This window comes from Nematolebias whitei, chromosome 1 (genome assembly GCF_014905685.2).
Source record: "Nematolebias whitei isolate Nwh7 chromosome 1, NemWhi1, whole genome shotgun sequence".
Classification (NCBI taxonomy): Eukaryota; Metazoa; Chordata; class Actinopteri; order Cyprinodontiformes; family Rivulidae; genus Nematolebias; species Nematolebias whitei.
This window is the reverse complement of record NC_056498.1, coordinates 64560289-64575144: the sequence shown is the minus strand read 5'-3', so window position 1 is coordinate 64575144 and position 14856 is coordinate 64560289. Positions and strand designations below refer to the sequence as shown.

General features: G+C 38.7%; 1 protein-coding gene across 1 annotated transcript; it reads left to right on the top strand.

Annotated features, from left to right (window-relative positions):
* The first annotated feature begins 260 nt into the window (after positions 1-260).
* On the top strand, positions 261-11400 carry prokr1b (prokineticin receptor 1b). Its single transcript, XM_037686519.1, has 2 exons — positions 261-727; positions 10695-11400. Exons 1-2 carry the CDS (start codon positions 261-263, stop codon positions 11398-11400), a joined length of 1173 nt encoding a protein of 390 aa, XP_037542447.1.
* The last annotated feature ends 3456 nt before the right edge of the window (positions 11401-14856 follow it).

The following is a 14856-nucleotide window of genomic DNA, read 5'->3' as shown; positions in this document are numbered from 1 at the left end:
TATATTTAAGTCCTTTGCTGCAGTCAAACTAATATGTAGTTTCTTTTGATAATAGCATGCTGCTTCAAATTCTCTGTAAGTGACACTGAGATTTCTGTTCCAGGTGAAGATGTCTCCCTTTTTACTCAAAAGAATCAGTTTCAAGACTTTAAAGTAACACTGGTGTGTTACGGTACAAAGAATTGTCTTTTTTATTTTTTTTTTAATTCAAATTGTTGGATTAAATATCTAAAATCCAAAATAATTCAAACAAGGAGAGCATGGAGGATCAAAATATCAGCCGGATCATAGCAGCCTCTGCTGAGATGCAGAACAATCACTTAGATGACAAGTTGGATCCCTATGTGGATAGCTATGACATGGACTACGGCATCCCTCTTGATGAGATCCCAGACACAACACAGGGTCAGGCCTTCTTTGTGGCCACCATCGTCATTGGCATTGTCCTCGTGTGCATCATGCTAGTTTGTGGGCTGGGAAACTTCATATTCATCGCCACGTTGACACGCTACAAAAAGCTGCGCAACCTCACCAACCTGCTCATCGCAAATCTGGCCATCTCGGATTTTATTGTGGCGGTGGTGTGTTGCCCATTCCTGGTGGACTACTATGTAGTGAAACAGCTTTCCTGGGATCATGGATTGATATTGTGCGCCTCTGTAAACTATCTCCGCACAGTGTCACTTTATGTGTCCACAAACGCACTGCTAGCCATAGCAGTTGACAGGTATGTTAATGCTTTTAAAAAAATCCAGTGTGTGTGTGTGTGCATATTCAAGTGTTTGTGTTTAGATATGTCCATGTGAATACGTTGTATGCTGCTGGGGACATTTCTCTATCGCAGTCAACCAAGATTTCGATCAATAAAGCTTCACTATAGTATTTTTCCTGCAATTTTCTCCCCTCCGTGCACCACAGAAAAGAAAGAAAAACAAAACAAAACACCCAACCTAATTTTGGTAAAGCTGTAGATGTCAATTCCATGGTGACAAGCAATAGAAAGTATTTTTAACTCTCTATTGAAAGCAAGGTTTTGTTTAATGTTGTTCGCAGTTCAGTTTTTCATCACCATACTCTGTCTAAGAGATGCTGAGCAACAAAAACACTGATGTAAAGGGTGTTTTTCACTCATCTTTGTGAAATGTCATCTATTTGAATGAAGTCTTCTACTTAGGTGCTTGTGGAAATGCTTGTGGTTTGGTTAACATCTTTGTGACACAAAATATACACTCTAACCTAATTTTTTTTGCACTTGATTCCAGTTTTACTCACTGAGACATCAACATTGTTAGCTAGGTGGGTAGAGGAACTTGTGCTGCTTTCATTTCTGCGTATGCAGGAAGAGGCTGAGGTCTGTTTATAATAGATATTGTGGCATAAGGACAATCTATGCATTTTATTCTCACTTAGATTAGAAAAATCCTTTTTTTTTTTTTGGAGGAAAAGGAAGCCCCAAAAGCAAGTGTATGCTCCAGTAGGAAGCTGAAAAGACAACAACAAAAAAGAAAAGTGTCATTTAGACTTGGAACCTTGCAGATCAAACAGAGCAGGGCAGAGTCATATACTGGCTCGTGGCAATGTGGGCAGTGTCATGTTAGCATATTCTAAGAGATGATAGAGAAAGCCTATAGTCATAACCTGGGCAGCCCACGGATAGAATACCATACATAATGCAACATCATTTTTGAAAATTGTGATGCTAATTTTGCTTGCAAAAAACAAACAATGGTCTTATTTCCATCACCTATTTTATGCTTCCACATCACAATGCATTTAAATGTGCTTCAGGATCATGACCACCTAAATCGAGTGGAGGCATAGAGAGCAGCAAGTGTCCATCCGATTGGCCAAATATCCTAATGGCACACCGTTTGTGAATATGTGGCACTTGAAAACATAATAGCATACCATTTACTGCAGCCCATGTAGCCCTTTGCCAAATTGAAACAGCTTATAGATATTACGAAGATGAATTTTTCATACACTCTGCAGCCCCTCAGCTCACTCTGGCTATTTTAAATTCTTTATAACACAACATGTAACAAATATCAGTATTTATTTTGCACACATATAAAATCAGATGTCCAGCAATAGAAATGAACAGATGACATGCTAGATTCTCAAAATGTTAGGAGTATTTTATTATATTATACAGTTTTTATTAAAACCTTTTTACTTTCTTATTTGGGGGAGGTGTGTGTGAGAGGTTCAGTATAATATAGATTATTGTATGTAATAGGAGGATTATTTGAATGTTAGCTTAACTAAAGCCTGCAAAGCTGTACCATTGGGACAAACATTAAGCTGAATGATTGTCCTAATGATACTGGTTAAATATAAATATATGCTAATATTTTTCTGAATCCCACATGCGCTTACATAAGTCCAGTTTTTCAAAAGTGGAGTTAAATCTTGTAAAAGTTCTACACTGTTCCACAAGCCTGAGGTTCAGATCGTGGGACCAGGACTTGTCGAAGCAGATGGTAGCTCATCCTGAGCCTGGTTCTGCTGGAGGTTTTGTTCTGTTAAAAGGGAGTTTTTCCTTTCCACTGTTGCCTTTGTGCTTGCTCAGGATGTGAGACTGTGATGAAGTGAAGATTCAACACATTCTACTGATTTTCTTAGATAAAAAACATTTACTAATTGGCTTTTTTATGAATGTGAATGTACAAAGTATTTGTTCATTGCCCTGACACAACTTCTGTTGTGATTTGGCGCTATATAAATAAACTGAACTGAATTGTGAATTTATCAGCTATAGTCCTGTTAGTGAAAGCAAAAAGCTTAATGCAAATTATATTTATGAACCTCTGTTATTTCTTGATACATCAAACTGAAAATAAGATTTGTAATAGTTAACAGCATATCTGTTATTTTAAAGTACGTGTAAAAATCTGTCAATGCATTTTATTTTTATAAGCCTTGGCTACTCAAAATTTACACCAGTACAAAATGTATCTGAGTCTTTATGTCTGTATTTTCTTTTGACGTGTATTGGTGCTAGTTTATTTAAAATATTCATCACGCATCAATGAACCGAGCAGAAAACTAGTCTGTTCACATATAAGGATTTTATTTTGGTCTAACTCTAAATGTGTAACTCTTACTGCACACATTAAAGTTAGTTGGATTCTGAACCAACACGCCATAGCTGCTGTAAGCAAGGTTTTCAAATGAATGCCCTTCACCAAATATCAGACAGTCACATTTGCTGGCACTCTTTAAAGCTGTGAACCGCATGAAGTTGGAGCATTTTTTTCTTAGAAGCTGGAAAGCTAAAAAGTAAAACCCAAAAAGAACGCTTTGTGAAAGTGAATATATGCAGCAAAGAGAAATGTATGAATAATTTATAGATCTGCTTCATAACTGCTGGATGTTGAAACGTGATGATTTGCTAACGTTCAGAATCTCTAGCAACTGTCCCAAAGTGGCTAATATATTAAAGTTGTTTTATTGTACTTGTTTAATAGCTGGGCAGTGAAACAGGTGACAAGGGAGTGTATATATACAGAAAAATTAATTCATTCATTCAAATCATTCATTTTTTGTTTTTTTGAGCGTCCAGAGGACCAGATTGAACTTTTTTGGATTTTCTACCTGGATTATTGAGCATGCATCAGGATAATTCATTCAACCTTTATTTAGACAGGTACAGTGCCTTACGAAAGTATTCGGCCCCATTGAACTTTTCAACCTTTTGCCACATTTCAGGCTTCAAACATAAAGATATAAAAAAATAATTTTTTGTGAAGAATCAACAACAAGTGGGCCACAATCGTGAAGTGGAATGAAATTTATTGGATGTGTCAAACTTTTTTAACAAATAAAAAACTGGAAAGTGGGGTGTGCAATATTATTGGGCCCCCTTGCGTTAATACTTTGTAGCGCCACCTTTTGCTGCAGTTCCAGCTGCAAGTCTCTTGGGGTATGTCTCTATCAGTTTTACACATCAAGAGACTGAAATTCTTGCCCATTCTTTCTTGCAAAACAGCTCGAGCTCAGTGAGGTTGGATGGAGAGCGTTTGTGAACAGCAGTCTTCAGCTCTTTCCACAGATTCTCGATTGGATTCAGGTCTGGACTTTGACTTGGTCATTCCAACACCTGGATATGTTTATTTGTGAACCATTCCATTGTAGATTTGGCTTTATGTTTTGGATCATTGTCTTGTTGGAAGATAAATCTCCGTCCCAGTCTCAGGTCTCTTGCAGACTCAAACAGGTTTTCTTCCAGAATGGTCCTGTATTTGGCCCCATCCATCTTCCCATCAATTCTGACCATCTTCCCTGTCCCTGCTGACAAAAGCAGGCCCAAACCATGATGCTGCCACCACCATGTTTGACAGTGGGGATGGTGTATTCAGGGTGATGAGCTGTGTTGCTTTTACGCCAAACATATCGTTTTGCATTGTGGCCAAACAGTTTGATTTTGGTTTCATCTGACCAGAGCACCTTCTTCCACATGTTTGGTGTGTCTCCCAGGTGCTTGTGACAAACTTTAAACAACACTTTTTATGGATATCTTTGAGAAATGGTTTTCTTCTTGCCACTCTTCCATAAAGGCCAGATTTGTGCAGCGTACGACTGATTGTTGTCCTATGGACAGACTCTCACACCTCAGCTGTAGATCTCTGCAGTTCATCCAGAGTGATCATAGGCCTCTTGGCTGCATCTCTGATCAGTCTTCTCCTTGTTCGAGATGAAAGTTTAGAGGGACGGCCAGGTCTTGGTAGATTTGCAGTGGTCTGATACTCCTTCCATTTCAATATGATTGCTTGCACAGTGCTCCTTGGGATGTTTAAAGCTTGGGAAATCTTTTTCTATCCACATCCGGCTTTAAACTTCTCCACAACAGTATCTCGGACCTGCCTGGTGTGTTCCTTGGTCTTCATGATGCTCTCTGCGCTTTGAACAGAACCCTGAGACTATCACAGAACAGGTGCCTTTATACGGAGACTTGATTACACACAGGTGAATTCTATTTTTTATTTTTTACATTATTCATTCAAACTTTTTTAGACAGGTAAATCCCATTGAGCCTCGAGGACTCATTTACAAGAGAGACCTGATATATTTATCATCATCAGTCATTTGGGACAACATTGGATCAGTCATAGATCCTCACTGAACTTCTGGAGTGAGTTTGCTGCACTGAAAGTAAAGGGGGCCCAATAATATTGCACGCCCCACTTTTCAGTTTTTTATTTGTTAAAAAAAGTTTGACACATCCAATAAATTTCATTCCCCTTCACAATTGTGTCCCACTTGTTGTTGATTCTTCACAAAAAATTAAAATTTTATATATTTACATTTGAAGCCTGAAATGTGGCGAAAGGTTGAAAAGTTCAAGGAGGCCGAATACTTTCGCAAGGCACTGTAAATCCCATTGAGTCTCAAGGACTCATTTACATTTACAAAAATGTTACAAAGTAGAGTGCATTTTAAGGACATAGGATAAGAGAACATGTGCAATAACAAGAAAATAAACATAGGTAATTTAAGGTGTAATTCTAAGTGTAAAAGAGCATGTGAACTTTTTCTGTCTTAATTTTTAAGGAATAACAAAGTAATGTTAAGGTGTTTATGATAAAACTGAATGTAATGTAAAACTGAACACCTTTTACGTCTGACATTAGTGTTTTACGGGTTAAGAAGGTATTTTAGTATGAAATAGCCCAGCTGCAATCACAGAACTTATCCATCTATCCATCCATACATCCATAATCTTTTACTTGCTTTTTCCATTTCTTGTCATGGGGGTCACTGGTGCCCATATCCAGCAGTCACTGAGGCGAAATACACCCTGGATAGAAAGCAAGTCCATTACTGGGCTTGGTCAGTCTTTTCCAGTTTTTTTCTTGTAAAAACTTTATTTTAGTTACGGAGTTTCTAATCCACCTTATTCCATGGCCCTATGGTGCCTTGTGTAAAATATTGGTGAGACTTCCGGCGCGGACCGAAACCAGCATTTGTTTATGTGCGAACGTTATGAGCTAATTCAAGGATTCGAGGTTCTTTACATAGAGGCACATGGAACAGCATTGTGTACACAGGGTCCCGGTTACATCCAACAAAATATGAATGTAAAAGAAAAACAGTAAGAAAAGTTAAGATATGGACTAAGAAAAACCTTAACTAACAATACACTAAGCATTAGTAGCATTAAAAAAAAAAACAATATGCCGAACAGCAGCACTAACATGAGTCTGTGTGAGCAGATGACCACGCATGAACACAGCAACATGAAACATATCAGCAGCAACATGATGTGATTTTTCACAGTGATTATCCTGGTTAGAGATTCATGAGTCTAACAGTTTCAGGGTAGAAGCTGTTCCTCAGTCGAGTGATTATACACTTAATGCTCCTCAACCTAATTCCTGAAGGAAGTGGGGCAAAAAGTGTGTATGCTGGGTGAGTGGGGTCCTTCATGGTGCAAGTGGTCCTCTTCCTGCATCTAGAGGTGTAGCTGTCTGTGATGGTGGGGAGGCTGACTCCAACAGTCTTCTGTGCAGCCTTCACCACTCTCTGCTAAGCTTTTCTTTTTGCAGCTGTGCAGCCTCCATGCCACACACTGATGCTGGAGCACAGGATGCTCTCCACTGCACACCTGCAGAAGGTGTGCAGGTCCTTGAGGCTCAATGGGCTTAACCTGTATAATTAAAGGTTGAATGAAAAGAAGGAGGTGATGACTGAACTTCCCAGACCAGCTCGCCTCAGCCGCCTGAGGAAGTAAAGTCTGATGGTCTTTCTTGATCAGGCTGGTGGTGTTGTTGCCCCAGCTGAGGTTGTCATTCAGGTGTAGTTTCTACAAGCACTCTGGATTTAATTTAAACTGAACACCACCTGTCAAACAGGACAATATAATCATACCACTTCCTGCTGCGTATGAACCATGGGAGGACAACCTGAAGAAGTGGCTGCAGATTACTTTTTTTTTTCCATTTACCCTTTATTTATACATGTAGTCTCATTGAGTCACGAGAACTCATTTACAAGAGAGACCTGTTTTTGGGATCAAATGGTGGGGGTTAAGGGCCTTGCTCAAGGGCCCAGAATGGGGCAAATAAGGATGGAGGCAGGTGTGGGTGTTTCACCTTTTCCACCCACATTTTGATGTTGATGGTACCAGGAGTCAACCATGCATTCCGATCACAGGCCCATCTTCTCTAACCTCTGCGCTACCACTCCCCCAAATAATATAATATAATTTAAGAAAAGCATACTTAGTTATTTCATTGACTCGGTTGCTTCTGTCAGTCAAGTGATGAACAACCTGAAAAGCTTTGAGGTGTGTTAGCATCTACACAGTAATAAGGTTGTTTGGTTTTGTTTAGAGGTGGGACACAATCTTATTTATCTTAAAGCAGACATAGAGCCCAGCCAAAGCCTTAAAGTCTTCCATTACTGAGCTTGGGTTAATTGCAGAGAAAACTGTAATATCAAAGATGAACAAACACTATCATGCTGTGTCCTCCATACACTTGGTGGCTATGGTTGAGTGGCTAGAGCAGTCGTCCTCCAATGCAAGAGTTGGGGGTTCGATTCCACCAGCTGTCACATGCCAAAATGTCCCTCAGCAAGACACTGAACCCCTCATTGCTTCTGATGTGTGTCCCATCAGTGTATGAATGTGATAAAGTACTGATTATTCTTTGTACAGAAATAGTAGAGTGCTGTATGAATGTGTAAATGAGGCCACATATTGTAGCATAAGCACTTTGAGTATGTGGATAAGATAGCAAAGTGCTATAACAGTCCATTTACCATTTACACTTGAAATCATACCTGATATTCTTGTCACACTGTTTTCAGTCCGAGCATCCGGCGTCTCTTCTCCGGTGATTTATCGTAGCCCAGCCATAAAGTAGGATACAGGTTTTCCTTCGTCGGCCGTTTGTCAGCAACGTGAAATGAGCACATACAGTGTTTTGGATGGTCTCTTCAAGTTCAGGTTTTTCAGCCACATTCTTCTTAATTCCTCATCTGTAGGTAGGCGATGGAAACTATACCACTTTTCAGAGGAACACCCTTTTTCTTTTTTTTTTTTTGGTTGCATATTCCAAACTCTGTTGTCGTAGCCACTGATTTAGTTTGGTCTGGTTGTTCGTGCAGCTGCGAACAACACAACAGGTACCTGAACTCTGCAAGGCTATTTGAGTAAACGTTCCAGTTGTTAAATAAATGTGAACAAAACAAAAACAGTGTTTTAAATGCTAAACTGAATGCAAATTACTTTCAAATAAACCACAATCTGTGCTCCACTACCATGGTTAACCAATACTTACTGCAACTTTCGGTGTCTGACAGGAAGTTGTACCCATAATCATTTATACAGTAGAGTCCCCAGGAATAAGGTGGATACATTACAAAAAAATCACAAGTGTAAGATATGATACTACTTACTTGTATTTTGAATTATTATGCATGAAATAAAATCAGAAACTATACAGATATTTTCATTAATGCATGTAGTTTTATTTATTTCCCATTAAAGTAGCTGCTTTATTGGAAATATATACAGTATTTAGATATATTTTAATGTGCCTAAAATGCCTAACAATATTTAAATTAAATGCAGGCCACAGGCACACTGAGTCAAATCGAAGTGGATATGCAAATATATTGTTTCACTAACATTACATTTGAGAGGGAGGAAGTGTCACTTTTTGCTTTCTCTGCATTTTCACCCATTGTTTGCACCAGTTTATTTATTTGTTTGTTTTTGTATATTTGATGATTCATAATGCGTGTTGTTGTCAGTGTTGATGAACGTTTTGCCACCTCTCATGGTTGAAATTAATTTCTTTCATGACCTATTTAAACATTTTGCACAAGGCCTGTTTTTGGCTCTCCCTGTCTTGTTTGTCTATGAGCTCAACAAAAACTATGTCCAAGTCTTCAGAATACAGCATCCATCATATCCACAACACAGTCAGAATTGAGCAAAAATGAATATTAATTAGCTCTTCTAATTTGATGTGGAAACGATAGCAAAAAAAAAAAAAACCTGGATATTTCAGCGACCCTTTTAGTGATTTTCTGCTGTCCTTTTGTCGGCAGACAGCCATTTTTTAAGTGCATTTAAATTGTTTTGGTTACACTAATGGTGGCATAAGTGACATGAGTGATGAGAAAAACCCAAATGAAACAACACATTCAACGATGCTCATGAAAACAGACAAAAGGTGCCTATCTAAACAGTCGACGGATATTAATTATTGGAAATCCTTCTATAGACAAAGGCGTTCCAATTTTTTTGTCAAAGTTTGAGGCAATGGTCAAAAAGTTTCACACCTGTTCATGGACATCCCAGGATGAGTCTTTAGAATTAGATGAGTCCACACTTTCATCCTCACTTCTTTAACTCTGTCAGTAAACTCATCTAGTTGTGGTGCAGTATCTATTGATGCATATCAATCTGAAAAGTACAAGCCCCCCGAAAAAAGGTTTTGGACACCGATGGTAAATAACCTGCTCCTCTACATGGTACTGATACACAAGTGCACATAATGTACCTAAGCTACTGTGGCATGTTTAAAGCTCTTTGTGAGTATTTCTAATTGGTTTGAGTCTAAAATATTACAGAAACGCTGGGTACTTGCTGTTAAGCCTCCCAGTCATTATTTTAATTTACAGAAGAAGAAACAGCTTACTGAATGCAGCTTGATGAGGAGAATCCACAGGCCTCCTGCTCTCATGCATTTATGTGATAATTTATTTTCTTTGTTCTCTGTCTGCATGTGGCACATGTGCCTCATGAATGAATGGTAAATGCACCAGGAAGTGGACTCTGCTGTGTACATTCTGTAAAAGAAGGGAAAAGAAATGGAATTTAGACTAAACATATTTTCAAAAACAACTCAGCCATTTAACACTTTCAGTTGTTTTTCACTGAATTTTATATATCAGAGTAACAAATACAGCCATATGTAACACAAGCAATGTGACAATAGGATAAGGGAAAACACTAGTTAAAACAGGTGAATATACTAAAAAATACAATGTAGCCCATCTACATTAATGGAGCTCATATGTCTTATCTTAAACTAGTGTGATCGTAAAAACATATCCTATTTCCTTGAAGTGTTGTCCTATTTAGAAATGTATATTACCTCATAGGGATGAGCAGTACAAAATGGAAGTGGCTACAAGCTGGCTCTTTGGCTGTGAAAAACAAACAAACCAGTTCTTAAGTTTAATTTCTTTCAAGGACCCATTTATGACCCAGCCTTGGTTCAGCACTATGATTATTTTAATGGAAAATTCATACTAATCTCTGGACTTCCAAGATATCAATACCTTTTGGAATCAAGCTCTTACTGGAAAGACCACAACCCATGAGCTACAGAGTTCAAAACAGTCATCTCTGTAATTCCAATACCCGACACAAGAACTCCTCAGAAATCCTTTTCCTGGCTGGGCAGTTTACACTGAAAGAGAGACCTCTTCCTCATTTGACTGGAAGTCATAAATGTTTTGTGTAAATATCCTAAAAAATTGCCCAGTACTAAAATGTAGTTTTTCATTAACTTAATCGTGGAGGACCAAGTATTCAATTTTATTCATCCATGTTTAGGTGACATTTGCTATTGTCTAAATCCAGCAAAGCAGGTGTCTTAAAAAGACTGCTTGATCTCTTAATTGTATAGCTTTATTTCATGGCTTGATGGAACAATTTGTCTGTGTTTTTTTAGGTACATGGCTATAGTCCATCCTCTGCAACCTCGTATGAAGTACCAAACTGCTTACTGCCTAATAACAGGAGTCTGGATTGTTCCCGTTCTGATATCAATTCCATCTGCCTACTTTGCATCTGAGACCACGTACCCTCATGGCGGCACCACCCCAAGTACTCACAAAGTTTTCTGTGCCCAGATATGGCCTGTGGACCAGCAGGCCTTCTATCGGTCCTACTTCCTGTTTGTTTTTGCAGTAGAGTTTGTTGGGCCAGTAATTGTCATGGCAATGTGTTATGCTCGCATCTCTCGTGAGCTGTGGTTCAAAAGCGTGCCAGGTTTCCAGACGGAGCAGATAAGGAAAAGGTTGCGTTGTCGCCGAAAGACAGTTTTGGTCCTTATCGCCATTTTAACAGCATACATCCTGTGCTGGGCACCGTACTACGGCTTCACTATTCTGCGAGATTTCCATCCAACACTTATCTCCCGCCAGAGGAACTCACTGGTGGCTTTTTACATTATTGAGTGCATTGCCATGAGCAACAGCATGATCAATACCTTCTGTTTTGTCAGTGTCAAGAATAACACAGTTAAGTACCTGAAGAAAATTGTACTTCTGCGCTGGAGGACATCGTATGTCCCAAGTAAAAATGTGGATGAAACTGATATAAGGACCTCCTCCATGCCTGTAACAGAGGAAATTGAATGCATTCACCTGAGGTGAAAGTAGCTGTGGCAACACAATCAACTTACTTTGACTGTTGACATTTAAAATCTATACTGTTCATGAAGAGTTTGGTTTGAAGTTCTTTCTCACATTCCAAAACAGTTCAGTTCTCCTGATTTACAAGGAAGCTTAAACAGCAGAGCTTTGGGATAGATGTGGTTCAGGAAGAAAAAAAATCTGACATCTGTTGGTTTTATCTTGCCTTTTTCTGTTCCACATGCTGAACCTAAATCTTTGGGATAGACAATAAACTCCACATTGCCTCCAGTTTGTTGATCAGTGTGCGGGTTTGTATTAAAGACAAAAGTATTGTGTGGATCGTGTACATACGGGGTTAACAAGCAGATACGTACTATGTGAACAGTGGGGGTTGGTTTGTAGTGTAAAACATTTTGAGTGATGAACAAGGTTTGAAATTCAACTAAAATACTGCCCTATGACATGTCACCTACATTTTGACCCTTCCTGGGGCAGGATTTTGCTAAGTCAACATTACATACAAAAAATGGTTCCTTTGAAAATGTAATTGTAACATTCACATTGTGCTATATATTGTATAAAGTGCACTGTAAACTGTTGGTGTGTAAGTTTTAATGGACTAACTTGTAATAGCCAATATGTTCCCTATGTATTGTTTGTATCAGCTGTGTTTGAAGTGACTTTCAGTGTCAACTTGATTTTTTTCTTCTATGCCTTTGTGTAAATATCGAATAACTGTTAATACCTTATTCAACAAAGATGCTTACTGTACCTTTTGTGATAAAAAAAAGCATGCTTTCTTTGCAGATAAGCAACTGATTTATGTTCAGGTAATAAATAATGAACATTGGGAACACAAACATCATTGAACTGTACTTTTTTTACATATATGTTTTCCACATTTTAAAGTTGTCTAAAACATTTTGAGTGATATTAATGGTAAATCCTAAAATATAATGTACTTTTTATTTAGTTTACTTTCTATTTATTTTTTTTATATTTTGAACATACCTTGTTTTGTAGAAAATAAACAGGAGATTCATTGATCAGGTACACGTCAAAACACGTTCAAAGATGTGAACGTGTTTGAGAGGACTTTAACACTGAAAAATATTCTTCAAGTGTTGTTTTCTACTAGTGAGTAAGGGAAGAAGCAAATCTATAAATATGAATTCTCTGGCTGCCTATAAATAATGAAAGTGTGCTTTTTTTTTTTTCCCCCAGTAAATTTATTGCAACTGTAAAGCGGATGAGAGCAAGAACTGATGAAACGACAACACTAGCCAAAAAATGTTGATGAAACTGTCAACAGCAAAATTAAAGTTCCAGCATCCCACGCCTCATGACGTGACATTTTGAATTTTGAAAGTCTTGGTGAAAATATATCCTGCTGGTGAATTTTACTTATCTGCTTGTTTTAAATTAAAGCACCAAAGTTAGAAATTCATTTTCTAGCAAGACATTTGAGAATACGTTGTGAGTTGCTGCTGATCTGTAATAAAAACCAAGATAGACTAGTTTACTAATTGACTGATAGGTGAATGTTATGATAGCTTCACAAAGACCTAATTATTTTAAATTAATACACGTAAATCAAACTGCAGTCAGTAAGCAAATAAGTAAACTTTATTTATTCAACACTTTTCATAGATAAAATCACAAAATGCTTTACAGAAATACAAAATACAGGCTTAAAATAAAACAAAAACAATAACAACAGCAGATTTAAAAAAAACCTGTAAGAACAGCTGATAAAAACAGAAATTTAAACATTTACCAGCAACTAAAAGCCTGTCTGAATAAAAGTGTCTTAAGCTGCTTTTTCAAGGAATTAACACAGACGACCACACAAAGAGACGGAGACAGGGTATTCTACAGCCTGGGAGCTACGGCCTGAAAGGATAGGTCACCTAGAGATTTAGGTCGTTTTCACACCAGATAGTCCGGTAGACTCGGTTCGGTTCGGGACCAATATTCATGACCTTTTGTTTACATTTGAGCTGGTGCGCTTGCATTCACGCTGCACTGTGCAGTCGAGCCAACCTGTTGAACCAACCTATTCCCCCGCTCGCCTGTGGGGGCGCTGCACCAAGAACTACTGAAAGAAACGACACAAAAACCTCTGAAGACACATCTTCTTCTTCTTCTTCTGTAAATAAAAATAAAAACGAAGTGGCATCAAATTTTAGCAGTTTTAGGAGTTATATTTTGTCGTTTTTCAAAAATGGACTTAGCATGAGCCCAAGATGAGGCAGAAGACCATGGAGAATATTGTTTTTCACACAAGGCAGCTGACGACTCCATATGAGGTAAGAGACATGTGTGTTTGTTTGCCCTGCGCTGTACTCCACTTCTCGCTTGTGGAGCGGGGCCCGGTCTGTTTACATTCACACTGTACTCGAACTGCGCTGGAGTTTGCTTCTACTGGACCGAGACCTAGGTTTTAGCCTGGGCCAGAGTTCGCCTTTTTGTTCCATGACAGAGTTCGATGGCGTGTTCACACCTCCCTAAACAAACCGGACTTTCTAGGAAAACGAGCTAGAGTTCGATTAAAGCGGACTAAACAGGGCTGGTGTGAATGCACCCTTAAACCAGGTCTTAGGGTAGTAGTCAACATTTGGTAGTAGTCAAGTAGTCAACATTTCAGTGATGTATTCATCATCATTTACTTTATTTCAGACACAATATAAGATCCATATAAAAAACAAAAAACAAAAAAACACTGAATTAAAAATATCCTGATGCATGCTCAATAATCCAGGTAGAAAAATCTAAAAAAGTTAAATCTGGTCCTCTGGACATTCAAAAAAACAACAACAAAGCAAATCAACAAAAAAATGTAGAAACGTTTCGTCTCTCATCCGAGAGACTTCCTCAGTCTGAGGAGCTGTATTCAGCTCAGTCTCTTAAATAGCACCGTCTCAGGGTGGATCAACCAGTTTTGCTGCTGACAACCAAAACCAGCTGATCACATGCTCAAGACGGACCATCAGCATAACAATGGATCATTAGCACACTGATGGCTGTTTACTACTCACAGAGGGCTGAGTGATACTAGCAATCACAGCATTGTAAGAGGGGGACAGTTGAACCCGGAGGCCTCCACCCCTGTTTAATGATGGACGATTTCTTTTCACAAAGATGGCCACCTTTACTCCTCTCTCAAACCATCGTTCCTCTCTGTCCAGGATGTGAACATCTTCATCCCTGAAAGAGTGACCGCTGGCCTGGAGATGAGTGTAGACCGCAGAGTCCTGGCCTGATGATGTTGATCTTCTGTGCTGGTCCATCCTTTTGGCCAGTGGCTGTTTAGTTTCCCCGATGTAAGACTGATCACAGCCCTCCTGACACTGAACAGCATACACAACATTACTCTGTTTGTGCCGGGGGACTGGATCTTTGGGATGAACCAGTCTTTGCCGTAATGTATTTTGGGGTTTAAAAGCCACTGGGACGTTATGTTTAGAAAATAAA